General features: G+C 50.0%; 2 protein-coding genes across 6 annotated transcripts in view; one reads left to right on the forward strand and one right to left on the reverse strand.

The window, feature by feature from the left end:
* Positions 1-1,422, forward strand: part of Arhgap44 (Rho GTPase activating protein 44) — a 191,744-nt gene extending 190,322 nt beyond the window's left edge. For all 4 annotated transcript variants that reach the window (XM_063241806.1, XM_063241804.1, XM_063241805.1 and 1 more), the window contains one exon: positions 5-1,422. Coding sequence is in view for 3 of the 4 variants with exons in the window: in XM_063241804.1 (XP_063097874.1) it covers positions 5-144 (140 nt within the window). In the remaining variant the exon portion in view is untranslated. The remainder of the gene's footprint in view (positions 1-4) is intronic.
* On the reverse strand, positions 1,391-23,008 carry Elac2 (elaC ribonuclease Z 2). 2 transcript variants are annotated; one of them, XM_005002078.4, is made up of 24 exons: positions 22,704-23,007; positions 22,037-22,087; positions 21,829-21,899; positions 21,021-21,085; positions 19,723-19,780; positions 18,377-18,445; positions 16,862-17,011; positions 15,229-15,287; positions 12,760-12,818; positions 12,580-12,652; positions 11,610-11,722; positions 10,868-10,963; positions 9,822-9,960; positions 9,661-9,746; positions 8,042-8,160; positions 6,641-6,737; positions 5,496-5,634; positions 4,987-5,025; positions 4,743-4,852; positions 4,087-4,186; positions 3,886-4,006; positions 3,584-3,662; positions 2,914-3,058; positions 1,391-2,543 (listed from the first exon to the last, which is right to left on the reverse strand). In XM_005002078.4, the coding sequence occupies exons 1-24, from the start codon at positions 22,928-22,930 to the stop codon at positions 2,307-2,309; spliced, it is 2,502 nt and encodes an 833-aa protein (XP_005002135.1). In that variant the 5' UTR covers positions 22,931-23,007; the 3' UTR covers positions 1,391-2,306. The 2 variants fall into 2 exon arrangements, with proteins under 2 accessions (XP_005002135.1, XP_063097873.1); XM_063241803.1 differs by lacking the exons at positions 1,391-2,543; positions 2,914-3,058 and having other exon boundaries at positions 3,590-3,730; positions 22,704-23,008.
* Between the last annotated feature and the right edge of the window lie 993 nt (positions 23,009-24,001).

Genomic DNA, 24,001 nt, shown 5'->3' on the forward strand with positions numbered 1-24,001 from the left:
GCAGATCTCGCCCACTTTGATATCCCCTCCATCCACATAGAGCTGGGATCCACCCTGCGCCTGAGCCCCCTGGAGCACGCGCGGCGACACTCGGTGACGGACAAGAGGGACTCGGAGGAGGAGTCTGAGAGCACCGCCCTGTGATGCGGCCCCCCGCCTGTCACACGTGTACATACAGACGCAGCCGGGACACCCCGCCAGGAGCGGGCCCCGAGCTTGCCAAGTGTTCTCCACTGGCTCTTTCCTGTCACTTCCGGCCTGAGGTTGGAGTCGGGCAGAAAACTGCCACCTCTGGTCTGTGTGGCAAATGTAGGTGGTGCAGATTTTGTTTGTTCCTTTTGGGTGGTGACTTTGGCCTTTTGTTTGACCTTTGCCTTTTGACTTTGTGCCTATTTTGATCCATTCTCAGCCTCCATGCCAGGCAGCACCCACCTCTCTGCCCAAGGGCTTGTCAGAAACGTCCTTTGTGGGGCAGGGGAGCAGGAAAACCACGTGGGCACGCCTGAGGGATGCTGCCTTGGCTGTGACAGCTGATTCTGGTCTTGCAGTATCTGTCCAGTGGGCCAGAAAGGAAGCAGGTCTGGGGGAGGAGATGCCGCATCCATAGCTGGACTAGTTGAATTCCAGAAGTCCTGGGCATGGCCTGCCTGCCATGCAGGGGAGGGTGCCCTTCCTCGGAGGGCTCCAGAGTACACGGCTTCACTGATTACCAGTTCTGTTCCCTTCTTCCCCAAAAGCTCCCTTCACTCATTTTATACTCGAATTTCAAAGAGGACCCTGACCATGTCTGCAATGCCCAAAGTAGCGCCCCGTCCCCTAAACACATTAGACACCCAAGAAAAATGTTCATTTTGGAGGTTACAGTGAATAGCAATAATTGTTACCCAAAGCAGGTGGGAGTAAAACCAGCCCCCGGAGACACCGGCCCTGTGACTGGCCTGCGGGTGCCTGCTCGGCTCACCAGCACCTGCGGCTCACCCCTCTCATCAAGTCCCACCCAGCCCTGGGGAGGGCTCGTGGGCACTCTGGGGATAAGGAGTCAGACACAGATCTGGACCATGCATGCAAAGACAAAGTTGAAAATTTTATCCTTTTGAAATAAATATAATATACCTATACATGATATAATATTTGTACATATGAAATCTCTATATTTGTTTAATTTGAGCCATTCAATCTAAACCAGTGTACAGAAATATGAAGAAAGACTGAAATGCTTAGTTATTTCCCCAGCTCGGTGTAAAGCCACCCTCCTCTGAGAGTGGATTTGCAGACTTTTGATGCTCCAGCTTTGCTCACCTCCCGGCAAGGGCAGTTCAATCCCCTCTTTGTAATGGAGCCCAGGGGTTGGAAGTTATCTTTAAATACATGTAAAAATTGTTGTCAAAAGTAATGTTATTAAAATAGATTTATTATCCCGAAGCCTGGCACATGTTCTCATTTTAATAAAGCGGTGGGACAATTAATGACCTCCCCTGTGGTGTCAGGGGAAGGCCGAAGGTCACCAGGGAGGAAGAACACGTTAATTCTGGGTTCAACTTGGAAAATTCTCTTGATTTCAAGCATGAACCTCTTTTACAATCCTGCGAGGTGGGTGATGAAGCCAGTTCAGGACATTTGTCAGTGTTCCCAAAGGTAAGGAGACGGTCGTTTCCTCAAGAGATGAGAACAAACTGAAGGTGTTCAGACTTGTGTTCTGCTCTGCCGCACCGGCCCAGCTCTCCCCCATGTGAGCTGATCCAAGCTGATGCTGTGAGCTGGGCTTCTGCCAAGGCTTGGCTGCTAAAGGCGGTGGCTCCTGGGGACAGGCTCCAACAGTCCTCAGGCCCGCGGAGCTTTCCTGGGCACCTGGGAGTGGAGGACCCTGCCTTGAAGCAGGGCCGAGATGAAGTGAAACAACGCAGAACTCCAAACTCTTTGTTGTGGCCAATTCTGCAGATACTAATCTCTGAGTCTAGGATGCTTAGAGCCAGCATCCCCTGTAACCTGGCTTATCTCCCAGGGGCAGAGGAAAGCATTTTGCCAGAATAGGCAAGGGGTGCCGCCCGCTTCCATGACTTTATAACCCAACTTGGAGTTTCGGTCCTGTCTTTTCTGTTCCATGGCCTTCTGTTGTGCCAGGCGCCAGTGATGGAGGTGACTGAAGGCTGGTGCTGACCGGAGCCCAGGACAAGGCACAGCTCCACACTGCTGCCATGCACTGCCTCTGCCTCCTGGCTGGATCCTGCTCTCTGGCAACCACCAGGATGAGGACATCACTTGTGGGTGCAGGGCGCATACTCCGGAGCTCAGGGCGGGTCCGGACCTCACGAGGCTCTGGCCTTCTTGCTCTGTGGGCTCTGGGGCTGCTCTGCGAGGGCCCGCTTTGGCAGGCGCTCCCCGTCGTCGTCTGGGCTGGCGGCCAGGTGCTGGGAGAGGGCCGCACGCACCAGACGCAGCTCGCGCTTCTCCTTCCGCTCCACCATCTCCTCGATGTCCTCGGCAAACAGGGCCTTCAGCGGGGGAATCAGCTTGGGCACTGTGGGCAAGTCTCCGAAGCAGACCTGGAGGCCACAAAGGTAGGCAGGTGCCTCAGAGGGGCAGGGTGGAGACGCGCACTCAGAGGACACGACCACGCTCAGAGAGCAGGAGCGGACTCTTCCCTCCGTGCTCCCCAGCAGCCGACAGCCTGAGAAGGCCAGAGGGGCAAGCCTGGCTCTGCCACCTGTGGGGTGCAAGCAGCTGGCTCCCAGGCCGTGCTGAGTTGCACTGGCGTGACTGGAAATGGTTCAGGCATGAACCTGGGACTGACATCTAGCAGGACCGTGCAGGAGGCGGGCGTCGCCAGGGGCCAGTGTAACTGAGTGATGGGGAAGGGGCCGAGACCCACCTCCCTCCAGCTTCCCGACCCTCACAGCTGTGTGACACACAAACCTTCATGTGGTCAAAGGCGATTCCGACTTTGTCGTTGAAGTCGGGGCTGAAGAGGGGGATCTTGGCGTACCGCTGGCTGAAGTGGTTCAGCATGATGAAGCCCGAATTCATGCGCATCCCCACACCAATCGCTTGGGAGGTGGTGCTGTGCGGAACAGCCAGGCACTGAGCCTCAGGGAGCTCCGTCCTGGCCCTTCCGCTGCCCAGGGCACTCTGGGGAAGCCGAGGGGTGTCCTCAACTGGCAGCTCTGACAAGGGCCTTCGAACCTGCCCTGAAGGACACCCAGTCTGCTGGCTGTCAGCCTCCCCGAGGGCAGCGAGCGTAGCTACCTGAAGAAACCTGAGGGTACTCGGGTCACAGCACTCTCTCTCCAAACAGCCCCCAGAAGCACCAGCACCACCTACCCTCTCCTGACACAGCATATGGTTTACTCCAGCCTGTTTCTTACACTCTCAAAACACCAGGCCTCTGCAGAACATTCTCTAGACAACTCCGTGGAAACACAGGCAGTGGGCCCAAGAGGCTGCAAAGGCCCTTGGCCCTCAGCAGGAAGCTAGCTGGCCCCACATCACTGGAGGGCGGCCTTTCTCCAGGGGCAATATGAGGCCACTTGGTCTCCAGCTGAAGGGACAGACTGGCTAACAGGGGAGACTGACCACCCTTTGCTACCTGTGTGTCTTCTCCACAGCTTCCTCCTCCAAGCCATCCTCCAGAGTGGCTTCATGGATCAGAAGAGTGGCGTCTCTCCCTAGGGAGAAGAGTGTCAATGTAGAGCCCCCTGGCAAGGCAGCACCTGGATCCACGCTGTGTCCCGACCTGACCCAGAAATGCAACTTAGCTAAACATCAGGATGACCCTCGGAGACCGTCAGGGGGTAGCCAGCTCTGACGTCCCCACATGCCCCTAGCACACTCCTCCACACACACTGCCACCTACACCAACCTCCACGTATTCATTTCTTCTCTACTCACCCATCTGGACCAGAGCCTCACAGGGCATGGTGTCCCCAGAATAGACCACCTTCCAGCCGGACGTGTGCACCAGGGCACAGCCGAAGGCGTGCTTGCAGTGCCGGACCAGGCAGGTCTGAAACTGAAGGGGCACAGCTAGCTGCAGGGCCCCTTTCTGCCCTGCCGGCCCCACCCTCGTCAGGCCTACGACTGTGCCCTTACCTCTTTCAAGTCACAGGTTTCCAACAGGGAACCGATGAGACATTCCATGGTGGGATCGGAGACCTCCACCCCTTTCTGAAGCCATTTGGCAGGAATCAGACTGTGAGAAGATAAAATATTTAAAAATTAAAATGCAGATTTTTCAAACAATCACTTTACAAATAGAATCAAAATTCAGATCTTGGGTAAGGGCCTCAAATCATTCTTACGACGAAACACAACTAAAATTGTAGTCAGTGAGACCAGGACACTGATCAAGTAAAAAGCCAGGTCAGTTCCCCGGTTCACAAACAGGAGAAAAGCACCTCGGCTCAGGCTGTACAGAAGACAGCTGTGCCCAGGCAGGTGGGCTCCCCCACCGCGACATGGGCTGGGACCGGTCCCCCAGCATCTGGCTGTCCCCAGTGGATGGTCTCTGAGCTGGCCACTATTTGGGTGCCTGGCCCTGGAAACCTCTCCTGGAGACACGCTGGCCAAAGTCTAAACAGCAGCAGGGAACGAAGTGAGGATGGAGAGATCTGGCTCAAAGCAAGCAAACCCTAAGCCAGGGTTTGTTTCCAGGGGATTCTGCCAACTGCCCTGGTGTCCACCTTGAACTCCTGGAGGCGGCGGCAATGAAGGGCGCAGCCTGGAGTCAGGCAACCTTGGACACTCACCTGATGTGGTGCAGGACCTCCTGGCACTGCCTGTGGTACTGCTGCAGCCACGGCCTGAGCTGCATGGGGGCCACCACCAGCAAAGGGCGGAACGGCTTTCCCAGAGATGCCTGAAACAAAGAGTTCCAAGTGCTGAGTCCACGAGGAACATGGCAGTGAAAGAGAGCTTGGAGTGCAGGAGGGTAGGCTCAGGGCAGGGACATATGCCAACTCAACTCAAAATGCTAGTGAAGTCCTGACTTACCAAAGCCCGCTCTCTCTGCAGCAGAATATTCAGCAAGCCCTGGGGAGGAAAACAGGATCCGGATCAGCCAGGTGCCAAGTCAGTGTCTTCTCCTCTATGCTTCAAGACCCAGCACTAGCCCTCCAGCATGACCACAGGTGGGAGCTGGCCCTTGCTGACCCATGAAACATCCAGCAGAAAGCAACACGGTCCATGTTAGAAAGATACTGCAATAGCCTGCGCCCCAGGAACCCCAGGACTGCCCGATGCAGAGGCCTCAAGGCCACCTCTCGCAGGTCAGACCAGGTGCTTCCAGCAGGCTGTGGACAAGGCAAGAGTCAAGAGCTGGATGCAGCCAAACCTGTCTGTCACATGCAAAAGCAAGCACCAAGGTCAGCCGTATCTGCTCAGCACTGGGGTTGTATAGGAGACCTCTCCCTGCAAACAAACGAGTTGCAGAGGCTCCCACAAACTTGGAACAGGAGGGAAGAAGGCACTGCCCTGCCGGCTGGCCCTGCGCAGACACTCACCGTGTGGTGGTCTGCATGGAGATGGGACACAAACACCGCGGCGAGGGAGCCCAGGACCCTGTCCACTTCATCCCCGTAGTGACGACACAGCTGCCCGAATGTGCCTTCGCCACAGTCCAGGAGCAGAGACTGCTCAGGGCTATGGAAGAAGAGAGAGAGTTACCCCAACAGGCGAGGCTTCCGACAACTCGCAGAATGTGTGCTTTCCCAGGGAACGGGCGGAAGCTGTGGAAACCTCCATCTTCAGAACCTCTGACTTTCTCTTTGAGGAGCTCATATTAAAGCCAGTTAACTTAACCATAAAGTAAGTCTGGTTGTCTGTCCTCTCTCCAGAAAGCCACTGTGCGGAAAGCAAGCTAGCAGTCACCCTGCACCTCTCAGTCATAGGAAAGTCCTGAGAAGCAGACCTCCGATCTCAGGCTGTATCCTGTCACTGTGGGTCGCTGCGTTCCTTGGCTGGCACTTCTCCATCACTAGCATCTAAGGCGACAAGTGACACTTAGACTAACTGGTATTTGGATCTTCCTTCCCCCTGCAGAGGTACCATCAACATCTATGCGGCCCCGATTACTCTCTCTGCAGATAGACGACCCAAGCAAACCCAAAACAGTCAACTAAAACGCAGAATGTTCAGGGGAATCCCCGACGGTGGATGAACACAAAATCAATGTACAGAGCCCAAAAGCTCTTTACCACACCGCCAATAAGGAGTTACAGGGACAACGCAGTGGAGCAGTTAGGGTACCACTGGAAATTTTAGACTTGTATTTCATGCGCTATGGATCTAAAGTGAGAAGTCTTTCTATGCACCAGTTTACCAATCAGTAAAATGGGTAATTCTTTACCACTTCATAGAACTGGTGGGCAAATGAAGTGAGAAAATCTTAGCAAGGGCAAAGCAGGCAGTGGTGTTGGCTCTTTTTTTTTAATTGGAGTCATTATGCGGTAAGTGTTACTGACTCCCGGAAGGAAGTTAGCTTGAGGCCACAGAAGGGACTGAGGCCCGTGAACAGTCCTCCGGGACCCTGGAGACGACAGGTTCCTGGGCTCTGTGTTTCCGGATCAGCCTGCTGAGTGCAGCGGAACTCTGTGCTGGGAAGGTCAGTGTCACCTGGGCAGCTGCTGTCTGGGGAAAGCAGTCCTACCTGATGTTGACCAGCGTGGCACTGACATTCCGAATCTTCATCGGGATGGCAGACCCTGTTCCGAGGAAGACGATTTCTGGATACTGGTTTTTCTTCTCTGTGGAAAACACATGTACAGTAGTTCATGTTTCTGAGGCCGGAAATCAAAATTCAGCCAACACTTACTTTTCAAACAGAAGTGCTGCTACACTGACCATACTAACATGAAATCACAACACCACAACGCCCTAGGAGCCTGTCACCCTAGCTAGCATGTCCGGGGGGAGAAGTGGGCCTTCTTCCCTTTTGTAGCCTCAAACAGTGAGCCAGCACTTAGCCATGACAGGTAAGCAATAAAGCTAAGTCCAAGTTTCCAGGAGGGACCTTGGCATTCGCCTTCCCAGAGCGGGTTTCCTCATCAGTATGAGACCATCCAGCTGTCTGCAAGGAAGGGGTGCACTGGAAAGGAGAACAGATACATTCTGTAGTCCTTCCTTAAAAAAAAAAAAAGCGGTAGCCTGTTGTGATGAGACAGAAGGATCTGGAGCTCACGGCCAGCCTGGGCCACCCAGCACGCACGGACCAGCTTTCCACAGGGAAGAGGCGGCAGAGCCGGGAGGCACATCCAGAGGGGCTGAGTGACTCGTGTCCCTTTCTCACCCTTACCTGGCCCAACAGGCGCGTCTAGCACACACCTCAGACAGCGGTCCTGCACAGGGGAAGTCCACCTCCCGAAGACACGGGCACAGGCGGTGAGGTCGGCCTGCCTCTGCGGCTGGCCTGCTGCTCGCCTCCCGGAGGAAGGCAAGTCTGCTGAAAAGCCACTTGGCTTACTAAAACCCCAACCCTCGTCCTGTTCTGGCACTCTCTTTGAATATCGCAGGAAAAACCAGTATGCACAGAGGTCACAAAATTCACTGTCTGCTAACTGGGCTTGGTGGTGCATGCTTATAATCCAAATACTGGGGAGGCTGAGGCAGTTGGATCACTGCAAGTTCGAAGTCAGCCTAGGCTACAAAGTGAGTTCAAAGCCAGCCTCAACTGCAGTGGAATCCTGCCTCAAAGACACAGGCACACATTCACTATTATTCCTGAAGGGATGAGGAAAAGCCAAGGAAGTGACGGAGCTGGCCAGATATGCTGTGGGCTGTGGACACTTAAAACCGACTCAGGACTAGACCTCAAGTCAGCAGTGAAGAATGGACACCACCACAAAATTGGTCCTGGGTGGGATGCGGGCGTCTGGGACACCACCACCTCACACCAAAGGCTTGCCTCTACTGCAGAGACAGAGTACAGAGCCCTGGGTTACACAGATAAAGTAGGCTGGACAGTGCCCAAGAACACACTGCTCTGTACTGTGAGGGCCACAGGAGGTGGCAGGATCCAAGGAAAGAGGGAGGCCTGGGGTGTCCCACGCACCTGTGGAGGCTGGGGCGTCCTGTACGCTCTTCTTATACTCCTGCACACTCTCCTGGAAATTGGGAAGCTCCAGGGCCTCAGCTATGAATTCGTCAGGGTTGCAAGTGAGAATGGCATCCCTGCAAAGAGAGGCGTTTCCAGTGCGCAAAACGTGGTGCGGGGGCTTAGCAAGCGCTGGCCTGGACACAGAGCATCAACCCAAGGGTTTGGGTGCAAAGCCCTCCTCCAGCAGCCTTCCTGCCTTCCAAACCTAGCTGCCTCTGGAACCTTCCTCAGCTACATGGGGTATCTCAGGGTGGCGTCAGTAGCCTGAACTCCTCACAGCCTCTCAGCCTCAAAGCCTGGCACTACTGATGCTACGGCCAGATAAGTATTTGTGCTGGGAGCTATCCTCTCCTCACCACTACCCCATCCCCACTACAGTGGCCAAAAAAGGCCTCTAGACACTGCCAAGTGGCTCCCGCTGAGAAGCAGGGCCCTAGAGAGCTGCATACGGAGAGATAATTGCTGGGAACCTTGACAAAATACAAACCAACTCGGGAGCTCTGGAAGGGGCCTGAGAACCTACCACGGAAGGGATGCGGGCATTTCTGTCCTACTGCCCTGAGCAGCAACCCCTGGGAAGGTTAGCTCTTAAAGTCACCAGGATCTTAAGAAGGAAGACCCAAGCCAGCTCTCAAGATTCTGTTCCAACAGGTCTGGGGGAGGTCTCCCAAGCCAGGGTGAGTCTGAGCACTGGCTGGCTGAGTCACTGCCTGGCAGGCGCTGACACAGGAAGCAGGAGGCCCTTCAGCCTGTGGGCCGCGTCTCCGTACACAGAGGGCCCTTGGGAGCACCAGCCAACCAACTGCAACTGTGAACCGTGCCCAGTCACAGCCCGGATCACGGTCTCCCCCAACACTGACACGGTGGAGTGGCCGGGGAACTTAAATGAGTCCAGATTCAGAGCTCAAAGAGTAAAATACAACTGCGGGGCACTTTTCACCCTCCAGGGCCTGAAGAACTATCACACCCTGACCTCGTAATCACACCTTTATAGACTGCATTTAGGGACGGAGTTCTAGTTAAGATTTATATACATTCATTTTTTCATAGAAGAGAGAAACACTGGAAATATCTGAACAGCCTGAGCTCCGCACAGCACGAGCAAAGGGCTGTAACTGACACACCAATAAAAGCCCTTTTACTGGACACTAACGATGCATTAAAACACTGATAAGACACCAAGTCATTACCTCACACCCACACATCTGAAATCCATCCCATTACATGAATCTAAGGTTAAGTCCCTTACTCTGTGACAGGATGAGGGTGACTTCCCTGAGCGTTCATTTCCTGTTCTGTAAAAGGATCATCACTGCCACTGTTACCACGGAAACAAGTTCTGAAAAGGCTAATTGCTCACCCCAAATCTCCCAGCTTTACTCAGACAAGGGTCAGGCTCAGAGCCCCTCATTTACGTGCTGTCTGGGGCTCTGCTGGGCTCTGGTGGCCGAGCTGAGTACTTACAACGCAGACCGCACGGCCTCGAGGGCTCCCTGAACCATCCGCCACTGGGTTATTTACCCGAAGGCTGCCCGCCCAAACTAGACAACTGCGCTGGCTCAGATCGCACGGACCTCTGCCACTCCCGCCGGGGACGCAGCTGGTACTTGAGGAGGCATTCACCCCGGACGGTGGGCACCCCGAGGGCCAGGCCTTCCTCCTGAAAGAGACGAGAACACACTCAACAGTGCCCACAGGACAGGGGTGGGGGCCAGGGGCTGCAATGGAACATTACCTTCCTGTGGAAACTGGTGAGCAGAGGGAAGATGTCCGGCTGGATGAGGTTGAGCTGGGTTTGAATCTTGTGGCTGCGAAGGTTGTGGACTGAGGCACAATTCTCATTCAGGATCAAGTGCTGGGTGTCAGGCCCAAACCTACGTTAAAGCCAGCCGGACCTTGACTGCACGCATTAGGGACCAAGGATACCCAAGGGGCAGGGTGGAGACCAGAAGCCCTAACATAGATGAAGTATTCACAGACACCCCTTGCTGGCCCCGAATAGTTACTGAACGTGTAAGCATAATTCTGCTTCTTTGGTCTCACGGTCCAGTGTTCTCTCCCTATCACAGCTGGAAAGAGGAAGCAAAATCCAAGAAAAATGAAGATGTGCAGATAGGGAACTGCAGACAGGATAGAGTGCGGGATCAAAAGGAAAAGTCACAAGAGAAAACAGACTGTGTTAGGACTCAGACCCTCAAGGAATGGGACAAGGAGCTATGTAGGGCACAGAGCAGCGGGCGCAGACAGGCAATCTGAGGGCACCAGTGCCAGACGTCTTCACCCATGTGGTGGACACGACCATGGAAGCCACGAGAACACAGCACGCTCTCCTCCCAGGTACTATACTGTTGTACAACATTTAGCTCACACTCGCTGGGAAGAACAGGATACATGTAGTATTTAACACACTAGCTGATCTACGGTGGGCATTCAATAAGTACAAGCTATTATTTCATATTTGCAAGTCTCTGACTTGGGAGATGCATGTGGTATCATCAGTCAAAAGACAGCTCTGGTTCAGAAGCCACGGAGAGTAGAAAGGATATATGTGATGTGAAATCAAGCCCTGCGACAGTGGGCTGCAGGTATAGACTATGCCATCTCGTGGTGGTTTTTCTATCCTACACGGTGGTACTGTGACAGGCACCTCCAGGAATTATAGGGCAGGATTCCCAGAGAAAATGCTGGCAAGCAGAAATGAGGGTAGATAGCACTTATCCGTGAGCAGGTACGTCACCACTCAGAAGAGCTGCCCCGTGTCTGCTTGGCTGGGCTCCATACCTCTCCATCCACTGCTGGTACCTGCTGTCTGAGAGCACAGATTCTGGGGCCATGTGAACCACCACGGCCACAGGGTCGTTGGTCTCTTCTTGGTACCTAGACAAAGGAAGAGCGCATGGATCTCTACTTTATAACGGGACACAACTCAGGCCACATCAGTCCCCACATGGGGACTGTGCTGCAAAGTGCTGTGCCCTGGGAAAAAGCTTAGAACCAAGATGCATGCATGGGAGATTCTACCCTGCCTTAAACTTCACCCCAGAACTGGCTAACTTTTCCATGGGACAAAACAGAAGGACACTCAGCACAGAGGACGTTCCCAGCGTGAGTCTGTCCCTTAACACAGGCTCGTGACCACAGTCTCCAACAGTCTGCCCTACTACCTCTAGGCTGGGTGTGGGTAAGTGAGGGAAACTCACATAGGCAAAAGCAATCCAAATAACGATGAATTAGAACTCAAGAAGGTTCTAGAATGTATTCCAGACTTAGAACTTTAAGAATCCCAATTAATGTTCTAGTCCTTGGTGGCTGTGATTTTCCATGTTTTCTCTCAAGGCTGTGTGTAACTACCAGTAGGGATATAAACCCTACGAAGAGCATGGACAGACACAGATTTGACACCTGGACCATGGGCTTCCACGACACCCAGCTCAGTCCCTGAAACCCTGGGGCCCTGCTGAGCGAGGCTTCCCCAAGCACATGCAGACACTCACTTCTGCCACCCGCAGACCCTCATCTTTACCTCTTAAAAGTGGCATTGTCACAAATGGGCTGGATGAACCCTTCATCTGGACACTCTACCACGATAAAGGCAGGACCAGGATCCGGGGGCGTGCAGAGCTCCTCAGCTAAAATCTGTAAAACCAAGCAGGCTAGCTTAGGGGCCATCAGGCTCTCCCTGACCGATTGGCCATCAAAACAGCTGCTCACACTACACACCCCGGGTCCACAAGACTCCGACAAGCCACCACCTCACCCTTCCTGCTTTCTGTTTATACTTGTCTGGCTTACAGGGACATTTCAAAGGCAGACACTGCAGTCACTGGTCCCCACAGCCTGAGAAACTATAAAAAGTCTTGATAAACAACATATTGGCAAACACTGGATTTGGTGGTACACACCTATAAACCCAGCGTTCTAGGAGGCTGAGACAGGAAGATCACAAATTCAAGCACAGCATGACCAACTCTTATCTTAAATTAAGCCCCAGGCTTAATACCAAAACACACAAACACACACTCCCAAACAGAAAAAGATAAAAAAAAAAATCACAGGGGGTTCTTTTGGACTATGTCATTTATACATCTATAAATGTACTGACAGTGTTTTTAGATACTGCCCTTGCCGGGGATTTAGCTCAGCAGCTTAAGTGCCTGCCTGACAAGCCTGAGGTCATGAATTCAATCCCCGGTACAAAAACAAAACAAAAGGAAACAAAACAATAAATAAATATGGCCCTGATCTCAAGTACAAAGAAAAGGATCCATGCTTGTAGGATGACCACCAATCCCCAGCAGGAAAATCTAGAGGACGCCCTAACACAGCAGTGCTGCTGAGCAGGACACGTCTAGGTAAGAGCTCGCTGCACAGACAAGTGCAGGACTCCAGGCTGCCCCACGCGCTTTGTAAGTGGGGTCAGCAGCGCCTGCACTAGATGGTGGTCCCGTCCGGTGTTCACAAGTGCCGAGTCCCCGTGGAGACCGGTGACTCACCTCTCTCCCTTCGTAGGTGACGTTCTTCCCGTCCTTGACAGCAGCGATGATGGGCGCAATGGCAGCCGTCCCTCTGAAAGGAAGAGGCAAGGCCCCTGAGAGACGTGCTCCCTTGGAGAGCAGTGGGGACTCACAGTGAGGACCCGCGAGTCCCGACAGACAGCCTCACCCGACACTCACACTGGGAGGCCCAGTTCCTTGGCTTTGAGCACCAGGAAGTTTCCTTTCTTCAAGTGAAGCTGTAACAGAGGGGACGCAGATGTAACTCCAGCAGCTGATGAGGAAGCTTGGTTTTAGTCAACTGCCTCAGAAGTGCATCTTTCTGTTTTTCAAATTAACATTACTTTATTACAATTAAAATGCAATTCACTGTTTCACAATTTTGGAAGGAACAGTTTAGAACTAAAACCTAAATAATTTAAAGCGGTATTTTATTGCCCGACATTAACTCACTATAAATGTAACAAATTTTGCTGAGTATGGTAGCACGCACTTGCAGTCCCAGCACTGGAGAGGCTAAGGCAGGACAATCACTGCAGTTTGGAGCCAGCCTGCAACGCACAGTGAATAAAGCCCAGCCTAACCACCTGGCGAGGCCCCGACTCAAAAAAAAAAAAAAAAAAAAAAGTAAAAATTGCATGTTTTTCCATATCAAAACTGAAAGTATCCTCAGGTCCCTTTGGGAGAAACACAAGCATACACAGATCGTGCTTGATCATTCCACATTCATCCATCAATAGCTGAAGGAATGCCACTAAAGCACTCACAAGCCAATGACCAGGCAAAGTGCTGAGTGACAGTGTTCCAATGTCAGTGACAGCGTAACAAAAGAAGAGATGGGTTTTTCACCTTCTAGATTTTTCAAATATTTGGCAATGTGCCCTTGTTGCTTTTATATCATAACGACCAATTCCCAGCAGGCTCTTACTACGTGACAAGGGCAAACGGCAGTCCTGTCACAAAGCCTCATGACCATCTGCACCTGTCAAAGTCTTTTTAGGGTCCACACATTTCACGTACAACACAAACATCAAAATGGCATTAAGATGTTAACAAATGATCTTTGTCTTTTTCTTTAAATCCGGATAAAGGATTTGCGTTCCATTTTAACTTTCTGAAGTTAAGTAGTTACTCGTAGAATCAAGCCTCAAATTTGGATCCCGAGTATCAGTCTCATGATTCTAGAATTTTCCGTCCATCTTGAAAACTTGTCCTAGAGGGAGGTGCAACCTCGTCCTAGATGAAGAACCGCAGCTTCAGTGTGTGCCTGTCACCTATGGGTGACATTAGCAGGCACTACAGAAAATCAGCACCCTGAATACTCAAGTGGGTCTGCCGATGAAACCAAATGTTTTCAATGCTAAGAGGCATTTGCACAGCTAAGCACGCTGATTTACCCATCCGGATCTGTTCCTGAATGCGGAAAGTAGACAGTGCAGACACAGAGAGATGAGAACACACGGCCAGGAAGACCCACGAGCCAGCCGAGAGTGGTCTAAATGGCACGCTGCTCCCTGACGGGCTTCTCAGGACCTGCGCTGAGAGCTGCCTTCTCCGGCCTCCCAGAACCTGAATAGCTCGGCGCCCTGCTTTCCAAACCTCACTACAAAGCAGCAAATGAACTACGAGGGACGGGGTGCTGCAGGCTCACTGTGCGAGAGCAGCCCTCAGCAGCGGCGCCAGGCCGCAAGGAAGGAACTTCCTGCAGCGGCCGAGTGCAGAGTGCCTGACAACTGAAAAGCTGCCGGGAAAAACAGCTTGAAACATTACTTTGCAGTCTAAAACACAACCCCCCAGGGAATACCTGACAACTGTACTTCTATAAAAATTACAACTTTCATTCACACACACTGACAGAAATGATACTGGCAATGATACAATAACTAAATTCCAAATATATTTTAAAATTAACATTATTTTAACAGCCTGCCCATCAAAGCCCACAAAAGAATGATGTAGTCCTACCATAAATTAAGCAAAAATACCTGCTAGAGATTATAAAAATATTTTAACTAAGTCCCACTAAAAGTAGGTCATTAGTGAGATTTTTAAAATAGCCTACTAGAATAAAAATCTCCCCATCCACCCAGTACTCGGGACTGAATCCAGGGCCTTGGCACTGAGCTGCATCACGAGCCCTTTTTGTTTTCGGAGACAGGTCTCACCGGATGACGGGGTTGTCAGGCTGAGCGCAGAGTGATGGGACTACAGCTGTGTGTCACCATTCCAGATGTAATAAGCATTCGTAATGGAATTTGACCAATTTCAGATTGCAGATCTAGGCTTTTAATAACACTGTATTAAAATTTACCTGATGGTAATACCTTCATTACTACTGTGCAGTGAAATAAATTAGAACAAAATTGAGGGAGTCCGGAATCTGAATAAAAGCCTGACTGAGCAGGAGGAAAACAAGTCAAGCCCGGCTAACTCTGAGTTCCCGGAGAGCCAATCACAGGCAAGCATAAAATGCGTACGCAGACACAGAAGAGACCAAGGTCAAAGGGATATGAACCTAAGTGGGGTCCGTACTTTTTGGACAAGGTAACTCAGGAGCTGTTATCTTCAAATTACCGCAACAGTGCTACCTACAGGTTCCAAGCCCCAGCAGCAGCCAGGCCACCAGCCAGTCTCTGGAGACACACTTACCTTGCATATGAAAGCCACAACCAAGGAAGGGTCCCTGCCATTTTTTTTCTGGTTAACACCTGAGGGAACACACAGTTGATTATAACAAGCTGATGGGTGCAGGGGCATCACAAATTCACACCACTTAATACCTAATTTTACTTTCTATAAAATTAAACAGTGGGAGATACAGCTCAGGGGCAAAGCACCTGCCTGGCAGGCATAAGGTCCTGAGTTTGATTCTTGGCACCAAATATATACGTATATACAAATATATGTAGATCCATAAAATTAAATGGACGTCAGCCTCCCAACACAAAAGAGGAAGAAGACCTTGATATTCCTCAGCAGGTCAGCTTCCTTTTTATCCTGCTTATGTCGAGTAAGTAAAAAATGCACAATTTCAGCCAGAAAATCTTCACAAGGAACTCTTTGTAAGGGACTCATTTTACCTAGTAGTGAAGACAGCAAAAAATAAATTGCAATATGATTTATAAACAAAATATGCCAACAAGACAAAAGCTGGAAGGCCAGCGGGAGGGACATAAATGACAGCCTTGATCCCATGCTGGCCGAAGACAGTGGCACGGAAGGCTGTCTTCACTGGGTCACCAGACCACGTAACCTCAGGATCAGGGGGACTGAGTGAGCTCTGCCCGGCACTGGACAACAGAGCCCTTGGGCAGCACAATCCTGTGGCTCCTTCGGGTTTCCGACTATTGTTAGATCCCAGTCAGATGTCATTCAGAAAGACCAGGTTTGGAGCCATTCACTAACACAGTGCTCGGCTTGACAGTTCCCGGTTACTGGAAAACTCATCTGCACTGGCCTCCCAGCAGCATCCACGAAGGCCTCTTTCATCCAGTCTGCTGGGCTCTGCTTCCTTCTGGGTGAACCGAACACCAGTTTAGGGCTACCCAGAACCTTTAAAGATCAGTACTGTCACCTTTCTGATAACCCTTCTCAGTGTCTCCGAGATGATGAACCAAGGAAAAAGTATCTGTACACATAAAACAGCATTAGGGCTGGGGATTTAGCTCAGCGGCATAAGCGCCTGCCTTGCAAGCAGGTAGTCGTGAGTTCGATCCCCGGTACCAATAAAAAAAAAGAAAAAAGACAAAAAGAAAAAAAAACACATAAAACAGTATTAAGGCAAAGAACTGTCCCTTCCAACACCACGGGTAAAAAGGGAAGTTGCTATGCGAGTGAAGTAAGTCAGGCACAGGAAAACAATTTCATTTATATGTGGAATTTAAGAATGCTGAGGTTATAAAAACAGAGTAGAAAGGTGACCAGAAAGCCAGGTGTGCTGCTGTGTGCCCGTAAATCCCACGCCTTGGAAGGCTGAGGCAGCAGGATCCCTGTGAGGGCAAGGTCAGCCTATGCACTGAATTACATGACCCTGCCTCAAAAAAAGAAAGATGACCAAAAGCCGGGAGTAGGGGAGTAATGGGGAAAGGGAAATGGTGATTGAAGTGTACAAAGTTTCTGTCCTTAAACACAAAAATATATAACTGGTGAGACTACAGCTTGATTCAGCCTTTCTACAAGGATCAGACGTTTCTTTGTATCCCTTAAGTACACACAGTTACTACTTTATCGATGAAAAGTAAATTAACTTAAATGAGGGCAAAGCATAAAGAAATGCAAGTACCTTTCCAGTGGAGTTTGTTAACACCATTGGCATCTGGAAGGAGCTGCTCCTCAGCCGCTGACCCAGAGTCGGAGGACAGCTCGGGGCTGAGCCTGTGGGGGGACGTCCCCGGGCTCTGGGAGGGCTGGTGCTCCTCAAGCCCCCGCTCACCTGGGAGGCACAGGAAGCCAGCACATTACACACCATCCCAGGGGAACTCACAGCCACAGGCCAGGCAGCCGGACGCAGGAGGCCAGGAGCCTGATCAGATCGCACCCCTCTTACACAGCAGCGTCTCAAATGTGAGGCGGTTTGCACCTCACTGATCTCTCCCGTTCTGCTTAGCCCACAGCCTTGTCCGTAGGCAGGACTCAGCGGTGCTGGCTGATGGAAAAGCATGCAGGCTCAAGGCTGCTTCTTTCATGATCGTCAGCTACAGAAAACAAACAGGTCCAAAGGGTACCCACCTCCATGTGCAGGAGCTTAACTGGGCAGTGAAATCACAGTCAAGCAAAATGAAAAAGAGGGCTGCTCAGAGAAGCTGAAGCACTGTCTGGGCTCAACAGAGTCACTCGATGAGCCGCCAAACAAAGTCAGCTAAGTGGTGACCACACAAAGACACATGAACTGTCAAGTGCTGTGGAGGGAGGCAGGAGAGCTGGAGAAGCCAGACCGAAACCAGAGGGAGCCGCAGGGGGCGGAGGGCGTGTAGGTCAGGGTAAGACATTCGCCAGGACGCAGCCAGGTTGGGAGGAGTCTGCTCAGACCACCATCTCCTGGCCTAGGAACACTGGTGCCATGGCTCAAGCCCCACTGCCTTCTACCTAAAGCACTTTGCTTTTCTGTTTTGTTTTGAATTTTTTAAGACGGGTTCTTGCTGTGTAGTTCAGGCTGGCCTCACACTCACGATCATCCTCCAGCCTCAACCTCCCAAATGCTGAGATTAGTACAGGTCTGCTAATTTCTGAATCTCCTCTGGATTTCTCTGGGGTTTATGCTTTTGTCTGTGGTCTTCTAGCACTTGGGAAGCTCATACTAGTTAGTGCTAAAGGTTCCTACTACTACAAGGTTTGCTCTTCCCATGCGGATAAAACTTCACTCTGATCACCTGTTCAGACGCAAGTGCCACAATGACCAACAGAGCTTTGTTCCAAGTCAAAACATCATCATCTGACCCTCGCACCTGATAGGTTTTGCTGGAGCTTCTCAGACCTGGTAACATTCTTTCTTGCATTGTGTTCAATCTGAACAAACCCCTCCTTATCAAGAGGGTATTTATATCTGTGGCAAGCAAACCTCTAAGCAATGAATAAGCCAATCTGAGTGCAGGCTGCTTTCTGACAGCAATTAATTAAGTAATGTTCCAAAGCAAGATCACTTGTCATTAGGTATGAGTACGCAACTGTTCACAAGACCGTAAGCTCTTCAGTTAAACGTCCTAAGCATGCAAAGGACACAACACCACAGCAAGCAGGCTAACAGTTTCTGCTTTTAGCCGCACCCTGCTCTTCCTGGGAACCTGGCTTTCATACTCACTGTAGATGGGGACCTGGTAAACCGTCATGGTCTCATCTTTGTATTCTGGTGCCGAGTGGGGCCGCACAGCTACAGAAAAGTCACAAGTTAGGAAAGTGACCGCGTCAGTACAGACGTGAAAAGGGACTTTCAAGACAACCACAAAAAACTCAACTGCTTCAGAAATTTGGTGGAAATCTGACTTTAAAACCAGAATTTTTGAGCAGATTAACATTATGAAGAGACAAAAGTGCATTTTTATCATTTATATTTACCACAATCAAATGCAGAGACATGATCACTGCAGAGAATCCATTAAAAAAGGAAGCACAGAAAAAAATACTGTACAGTAAGTCTCTGACTTTCACCGATAGGATCGGACCTCGAATCTGGTGTGATCTATGTGCAAGGTGTGTAAGATTCCCTGTTGGACTTACAGATGAATCTGCCTTATGAACGTCCTCCCGAAAGAGAACTCATTTGTAGATCGGGAACTTAACATATTCCAATTTAAGAGCTCTGAATTAACTGGATTGAGAAGTCAAACAATCTATCATCTCAACTGTCTGGGCTGCTTTACATTCCGGAATAAGACACTCATGTGTCTATAAAGAGGAGAAATAATAAGCCAAAGATGCACCTACAGGCAACCTAGGCTAAGCCTTTTCTCTTCAGAGGCTGTGGGCCCCCCTCACGGGACCTTAGTTTTAGTTACAAAGGTGGCTGCAAAACCCTTGCCCCCCTCTCTACCTACTGCACAGAAAAAGCACAAGAACCACTTCCTGGGCTGGGGAAGGAGCCTCAGGGCCTGAATAAACACTGTCACACCCCTAGCACACTTGCAGGTACACAGTTGCCTTTTTTTTATGTTAATATAATACAAGTAGATATTAATCAAGAAAATATACAAAGTACTCTTCTATCAAAAAAAAAATTCCCAGGAAATAATTAGAAAATAACAACTGTAACATATTCTTGGCTTTCCTCTTAGCCAGTAACTTTGTGTCCCCAGGGGGAGCACAGGCAGGGCAACAAAGCAGTTATTTTGAAATCCATCTCAATGCTGATGGAGCACTTGATTTTAAGTCTGACCTAAGTGAGCTTGTGGTACTGGGGCCTGAGCCCAGAGGCACTCTACATTCAGCAAATCCCCTGCCCTTTTATTTTATTTTATTTTTATTTTGAGACAGGGTCTCTCTAAATTGTTCTGGCTGGCCTTGAACTTGTTAATCATCGGCCTCAGCCACACAAGGAGATGAGATTACAAGCATGTGCCTCCTTAAGGCAAGTTTAATGGCTTCTAGTTTGAAAAGCACAGTATACATGAGAAAGAAATATGAAATAATGAATCACAGTTGAGAACATACCCAAGTCTATTCCTTTCAATGGACCAGAAAATATTTTGATTGCTTCTAAGTACTTTTCCTAAAAAATATAAAGTAACATTTGTAGTTAAAAAAATACCAAACACAGCAATGAATTCATGTATGTAAGTGGGGTGGATATCAAGAGAAAAAAAAAAAAAAACTTCAATAAGCACTCTGAAATGTATCTCTACAAATATCTGCATGTCCACCACACACTTAAGGTGCCTACGACTTAGCTGTACAAAGCAGGTGAAGTCCTAGCTCTCAGGAACAAGGGAGTAGACAAAATGGAAACAAACGGCAACAAAAACTTTGTTAGCGGATCTCGGGATGCTGAGTAAGGACAGAGGCTGGGAGGTGAGAGGTGGCAGGGAACACGGGGCCTGTGGCTGCAGCTTGATGAAATATACAGAAGTGTGGGTGAGCACCAGTGCTTATGGGACCTGTAGACCATACTGAGTCATGTGGGTGGTATTACAGTGCAGGACCCCTGAAATGTTTCAGGGTGGGAAATGACATGTGTATTTATACCTTAAAGAGGTCATTAGGCTGCTAGGTAGCAGATGAATCAGAAGGGACTAAGGGCAGATACAGAGGGCTACTGTGGCAGACAGGTATGGTAGAGAATGAAGACCTCAAGGCGATGGAGATAAATGGATGGACTTGAGGCCTTATTTTGGAAGCAGAATTAACAGGCCTCGGTGACTGGTATGAAAATGTCTGCTATTTAACAAGTAAATAAAACAAATAGCTATTATTTATTAAGTACTTCCTTGGCACCAAACATCTAGTAAACTGACGTATTGCTGTGTTATTTCATTTGATCTTTGTGTGAGTGTGTGTGTGGTACTGGCGACTGAACTGTGAGCCATGTGCATACTAGGCAAGCACACTACCACCGAGATACATCCCCAGTCACTTCTTCTGATCTTCAACAATTTTACAAAACATTACAGTATAGCCATTTAACAGATGAAGAAACCAAAGCTCAGACAGGCAAAGTGACTCACTCCAGATCACACACTTCATTACATTTTGAACTCAGGTCTATTTTAACTTGAAAGGTAAAGTGCTTAGTACCAGTAAAGGACAAAAAACTGATATGCAAAAATGAAATTTCTTGGGCTGGGAATTTAGCTCAGGGGCATAAGCACCTGCCTGGCAAGTGCCAGGTCATGAGTTCGATTCCTGGTACCAAAAAAAAAAAAAAAAAAAAAAACACAAAAGAAAAGAAATTTCTTATTACTTATATTGAAAAAGCAGGAGCTACTTTTGACAAGTAGTCAGGAAAGACTCACCAACTGTGGAGGTCCAGAAAGGACACACCTTGGAAGCCCCGTTTCTTTTAAAGTAAGAATCATTCCTAAAGAAAACAAGCAGAATGAGGTCATTCACCAGCCTGAATTGTGGTTTCTGCAGGAGCAGAAGCACTACTGCCTTATGTAGTTACTCCTCTGTGTCTTCACTCAGCTTCTAAACAGCCATCAGGCCATGAATGCAGGGCAGAAGTGATGCTAACTAGAGATGTAAGGAATACAACGCCCTCCCCCAGGCTTCTGAGGCAGCGAAGCACCTGGTATGCAAAATGTAGTGAAGCACCACTCTTATAGAAGGTACAAGTGAGGGGACTCCTTTATATTTTGTTTCCTAGGCACTTCACAACCCACACCCCACACTCAGCTCTCAAAATCAGAATCAGCCCAGTACTCCATTCCTTTCTGTCCACATCAGTAAGATTACAGGGTCTGAATGCAATACAACCTCAACCTTCCCAGGTGATGAACATGAATAATCTGGTAGTAGATGTCTATATGTGACTGATGGCGTTCATCATAAATACGTATGCTTGCATCCCCACCACTAAACTCTCCTCCAGTTAATGCTCTGACGGAGCAATCCAACACATCAAGTGATTGGTAACACTTGGATGCAATTCCATGGTAAAATGTGCTCTTCTGAGTCACAACTTTTGATGCTCTGTATTGCAGCCAACTCGACTGGTACTAAAAGAATTCCAGCTACCCTGGGCTCAGGAGAAGGCTAAAATAAGGTACATTAAAATTCCAGAGGCTTCCACCAATCTCTGATCCACCAGAGTATACTCACCACACAATCCCCCAACATTACACCAGTGCATTCGTGTTAGAAATATGTTGTCCAAGCGAGCAACCTTCAGTCTAAGAGAAAGAAAACATTTCAGCAGGATGAAATGGACTGGCCACTGACCACTTCTGCTATAAACACACTCCTGCCTCTCACAGAGGCTTACGAGCCCCACGATTATCTCCACCCCAAATCCAAATTGTTGACTCACTTGTGTTCTTGCATGAGTCTCTGCACACCTTCTCCACAGTTGAAGAGATACCTATCAGAAGAACATAATAGAAAAATCTATTTTATAAAATCTCTGACATCTGTAAGATGCATTTTGGTAGACTCTGAATCAAACAACTAAAAGTCAATGTTGTACAACCCAAGCAGCGTTTCCACTAGGATGGAAAGTTTGGGGTCGTCCTTAGCAGAGGCCAGGAGAAGTAGGAGCTTGTATGTATGACCTGGAGTGGGGGGGGGGGGGCTCCCCAAAGGTCCTCGCTGGCCTTGTCTGCCCCACCCATCAACTACAGGCCCAGGCTTTGCGGTGACAGGAGGCTGCGGCTCAGTGATTACCAAGAGTCAGCCCGCGGCCCAAGGAATGCTAAAAACACAAGGACGCTTAGACTCAGGTCAGAAGTTCTTCACAGATCCCCAGAAACCGTACTTATAAAAGGATGCAAGCAATCTCGGATTCCCCACCCGCCAACTCAGCAGAACCGCCGCAACAGTGAACTCGCACACGTGTGGATGGGGGAGAACCCGAAGCCCGGGAGCGGCCGCAGTGCTCCGGGGCTGCCCCGCACCGAAAGCCCCGAGGGGGTCGGGGCGGGGGTCGGTAAGGGACACCCCACAAAGCCTCAGTCGGACTCCGACCGCGGCACACTGACCGGTTGTACTCGGAGAAGACGTAGAGCGCGGCGCCCGCATCCCGGCCGCCGGCCGCCACCACCTGCAGGTACACCGTGTTCGGGCTCCCAGGCCCCCAGGACGCGCCGCGCTTCTCCCGCGTGCGCAGGTGTCGCAGCGGGTCCTTGGGCGGCCGCTGGCGACGGGCGGGCCCCTGAGACATGGTGCGCCCGGCCACGGACCGCAGCACGGAACGGAGCGCCCACATGCGCCTGTCCCCACCTGAGCTGAGCCAGCAGCCGGTCACCTCAGCCCTCGTGCCCAAGTACCACCCCTCCGCGCCGCATGGCAGGTTGAGCCAATCAGCGCGCCGAAAGACGAACGGCCCGCCTACGCCAGGCTATGCATCCAATTGAGAGGAGTCTTGCAGCCCGGTGCCTGTCAATCAGAGGTAGCCATAGAGTGCAGGAATGCTAGAGCGCCGAGAGCGGGAGGCCCAGATCCCATTGAGGCTTTCCCGGGGTCAATTTTCTTCCGGAAACTGTCCTTGCTTGGGGGTTGGACTTCCGGGGCGCAGCGACCGGAAGAGCGATTCGGTAAGATGCTGGGAAATTTCAGAGGTTGCAGTTACACTGACAATTAAGCATTGTCACCTCCAGTGATGAGCCGTTCCTTAACTGTCAGGGTCGTGTCAAGGCCTCAGAGTTTTGTTCCTGTTTCTGGTGATTTTGAGGAATAACTGTGAAGAAATAAACTGTACTAAACTGCGGCATAGGAGGTCTGGCCATTTTCATTTCCGTTTTAATTGGTATAAGTGCATGTTGATTGGTCTAAGTGGGTTTTGAGGAAAAAAGCAAGAGTTGTTAGGGGTTAATAAGCTCCTACTAAGGTTAGTAAGGGAGGCTTGTGTCGTTTATTAGCTAAGTATTTTGACCTCTCAGTCTCCATTTCCTTATCTGTAAAATGGGGACTTAAAATATTTAGTCACCTAATATAATATTGACAGCGCTTTGAGCAGCACTGCTACAGAAGAGGCAATCAATAAATACTAGTAAGTTCAAAAGAAAATGTTTCAACCCACACAAAATATACTTTACAATAACTAAAAAATGCTGAGCAGGGAAAGTTTAGATGTCCCAGTATGTAACCTTTGATAAGCAAAGACCAATCACACCCTTAAGCAGTTCACGGGAATTTCTCGTGAGAACTTGGTCAAAGCATTGAAAAACACAAGGCATTCCTTTCAGTAAGGGAGATTATTTACCTGGAAGCTGTATTCAAATGTGAAATTGGTTCTATGGGAGAGTACTACCACATTTGTGGAAATTCTGCATATTTA

The sequence above is a fragment of the Cavia porcellus genome, unplaced genomic scaffold (assembly GCF_034190915.1).
Source record: "Cavia porcellus strain 051 isolate PalLab524CR breed Dunkin Hartley unplaced genomic scaffold, mCavPor4.1 scaffold_32, whole genome shotgun sequence".
NCBI classification, from domain to species: Eukaryota; Metazoa; Chordata; class Mammalia; order Rodentia; family Caviidae; genus Cavia; species Cavia porcellus.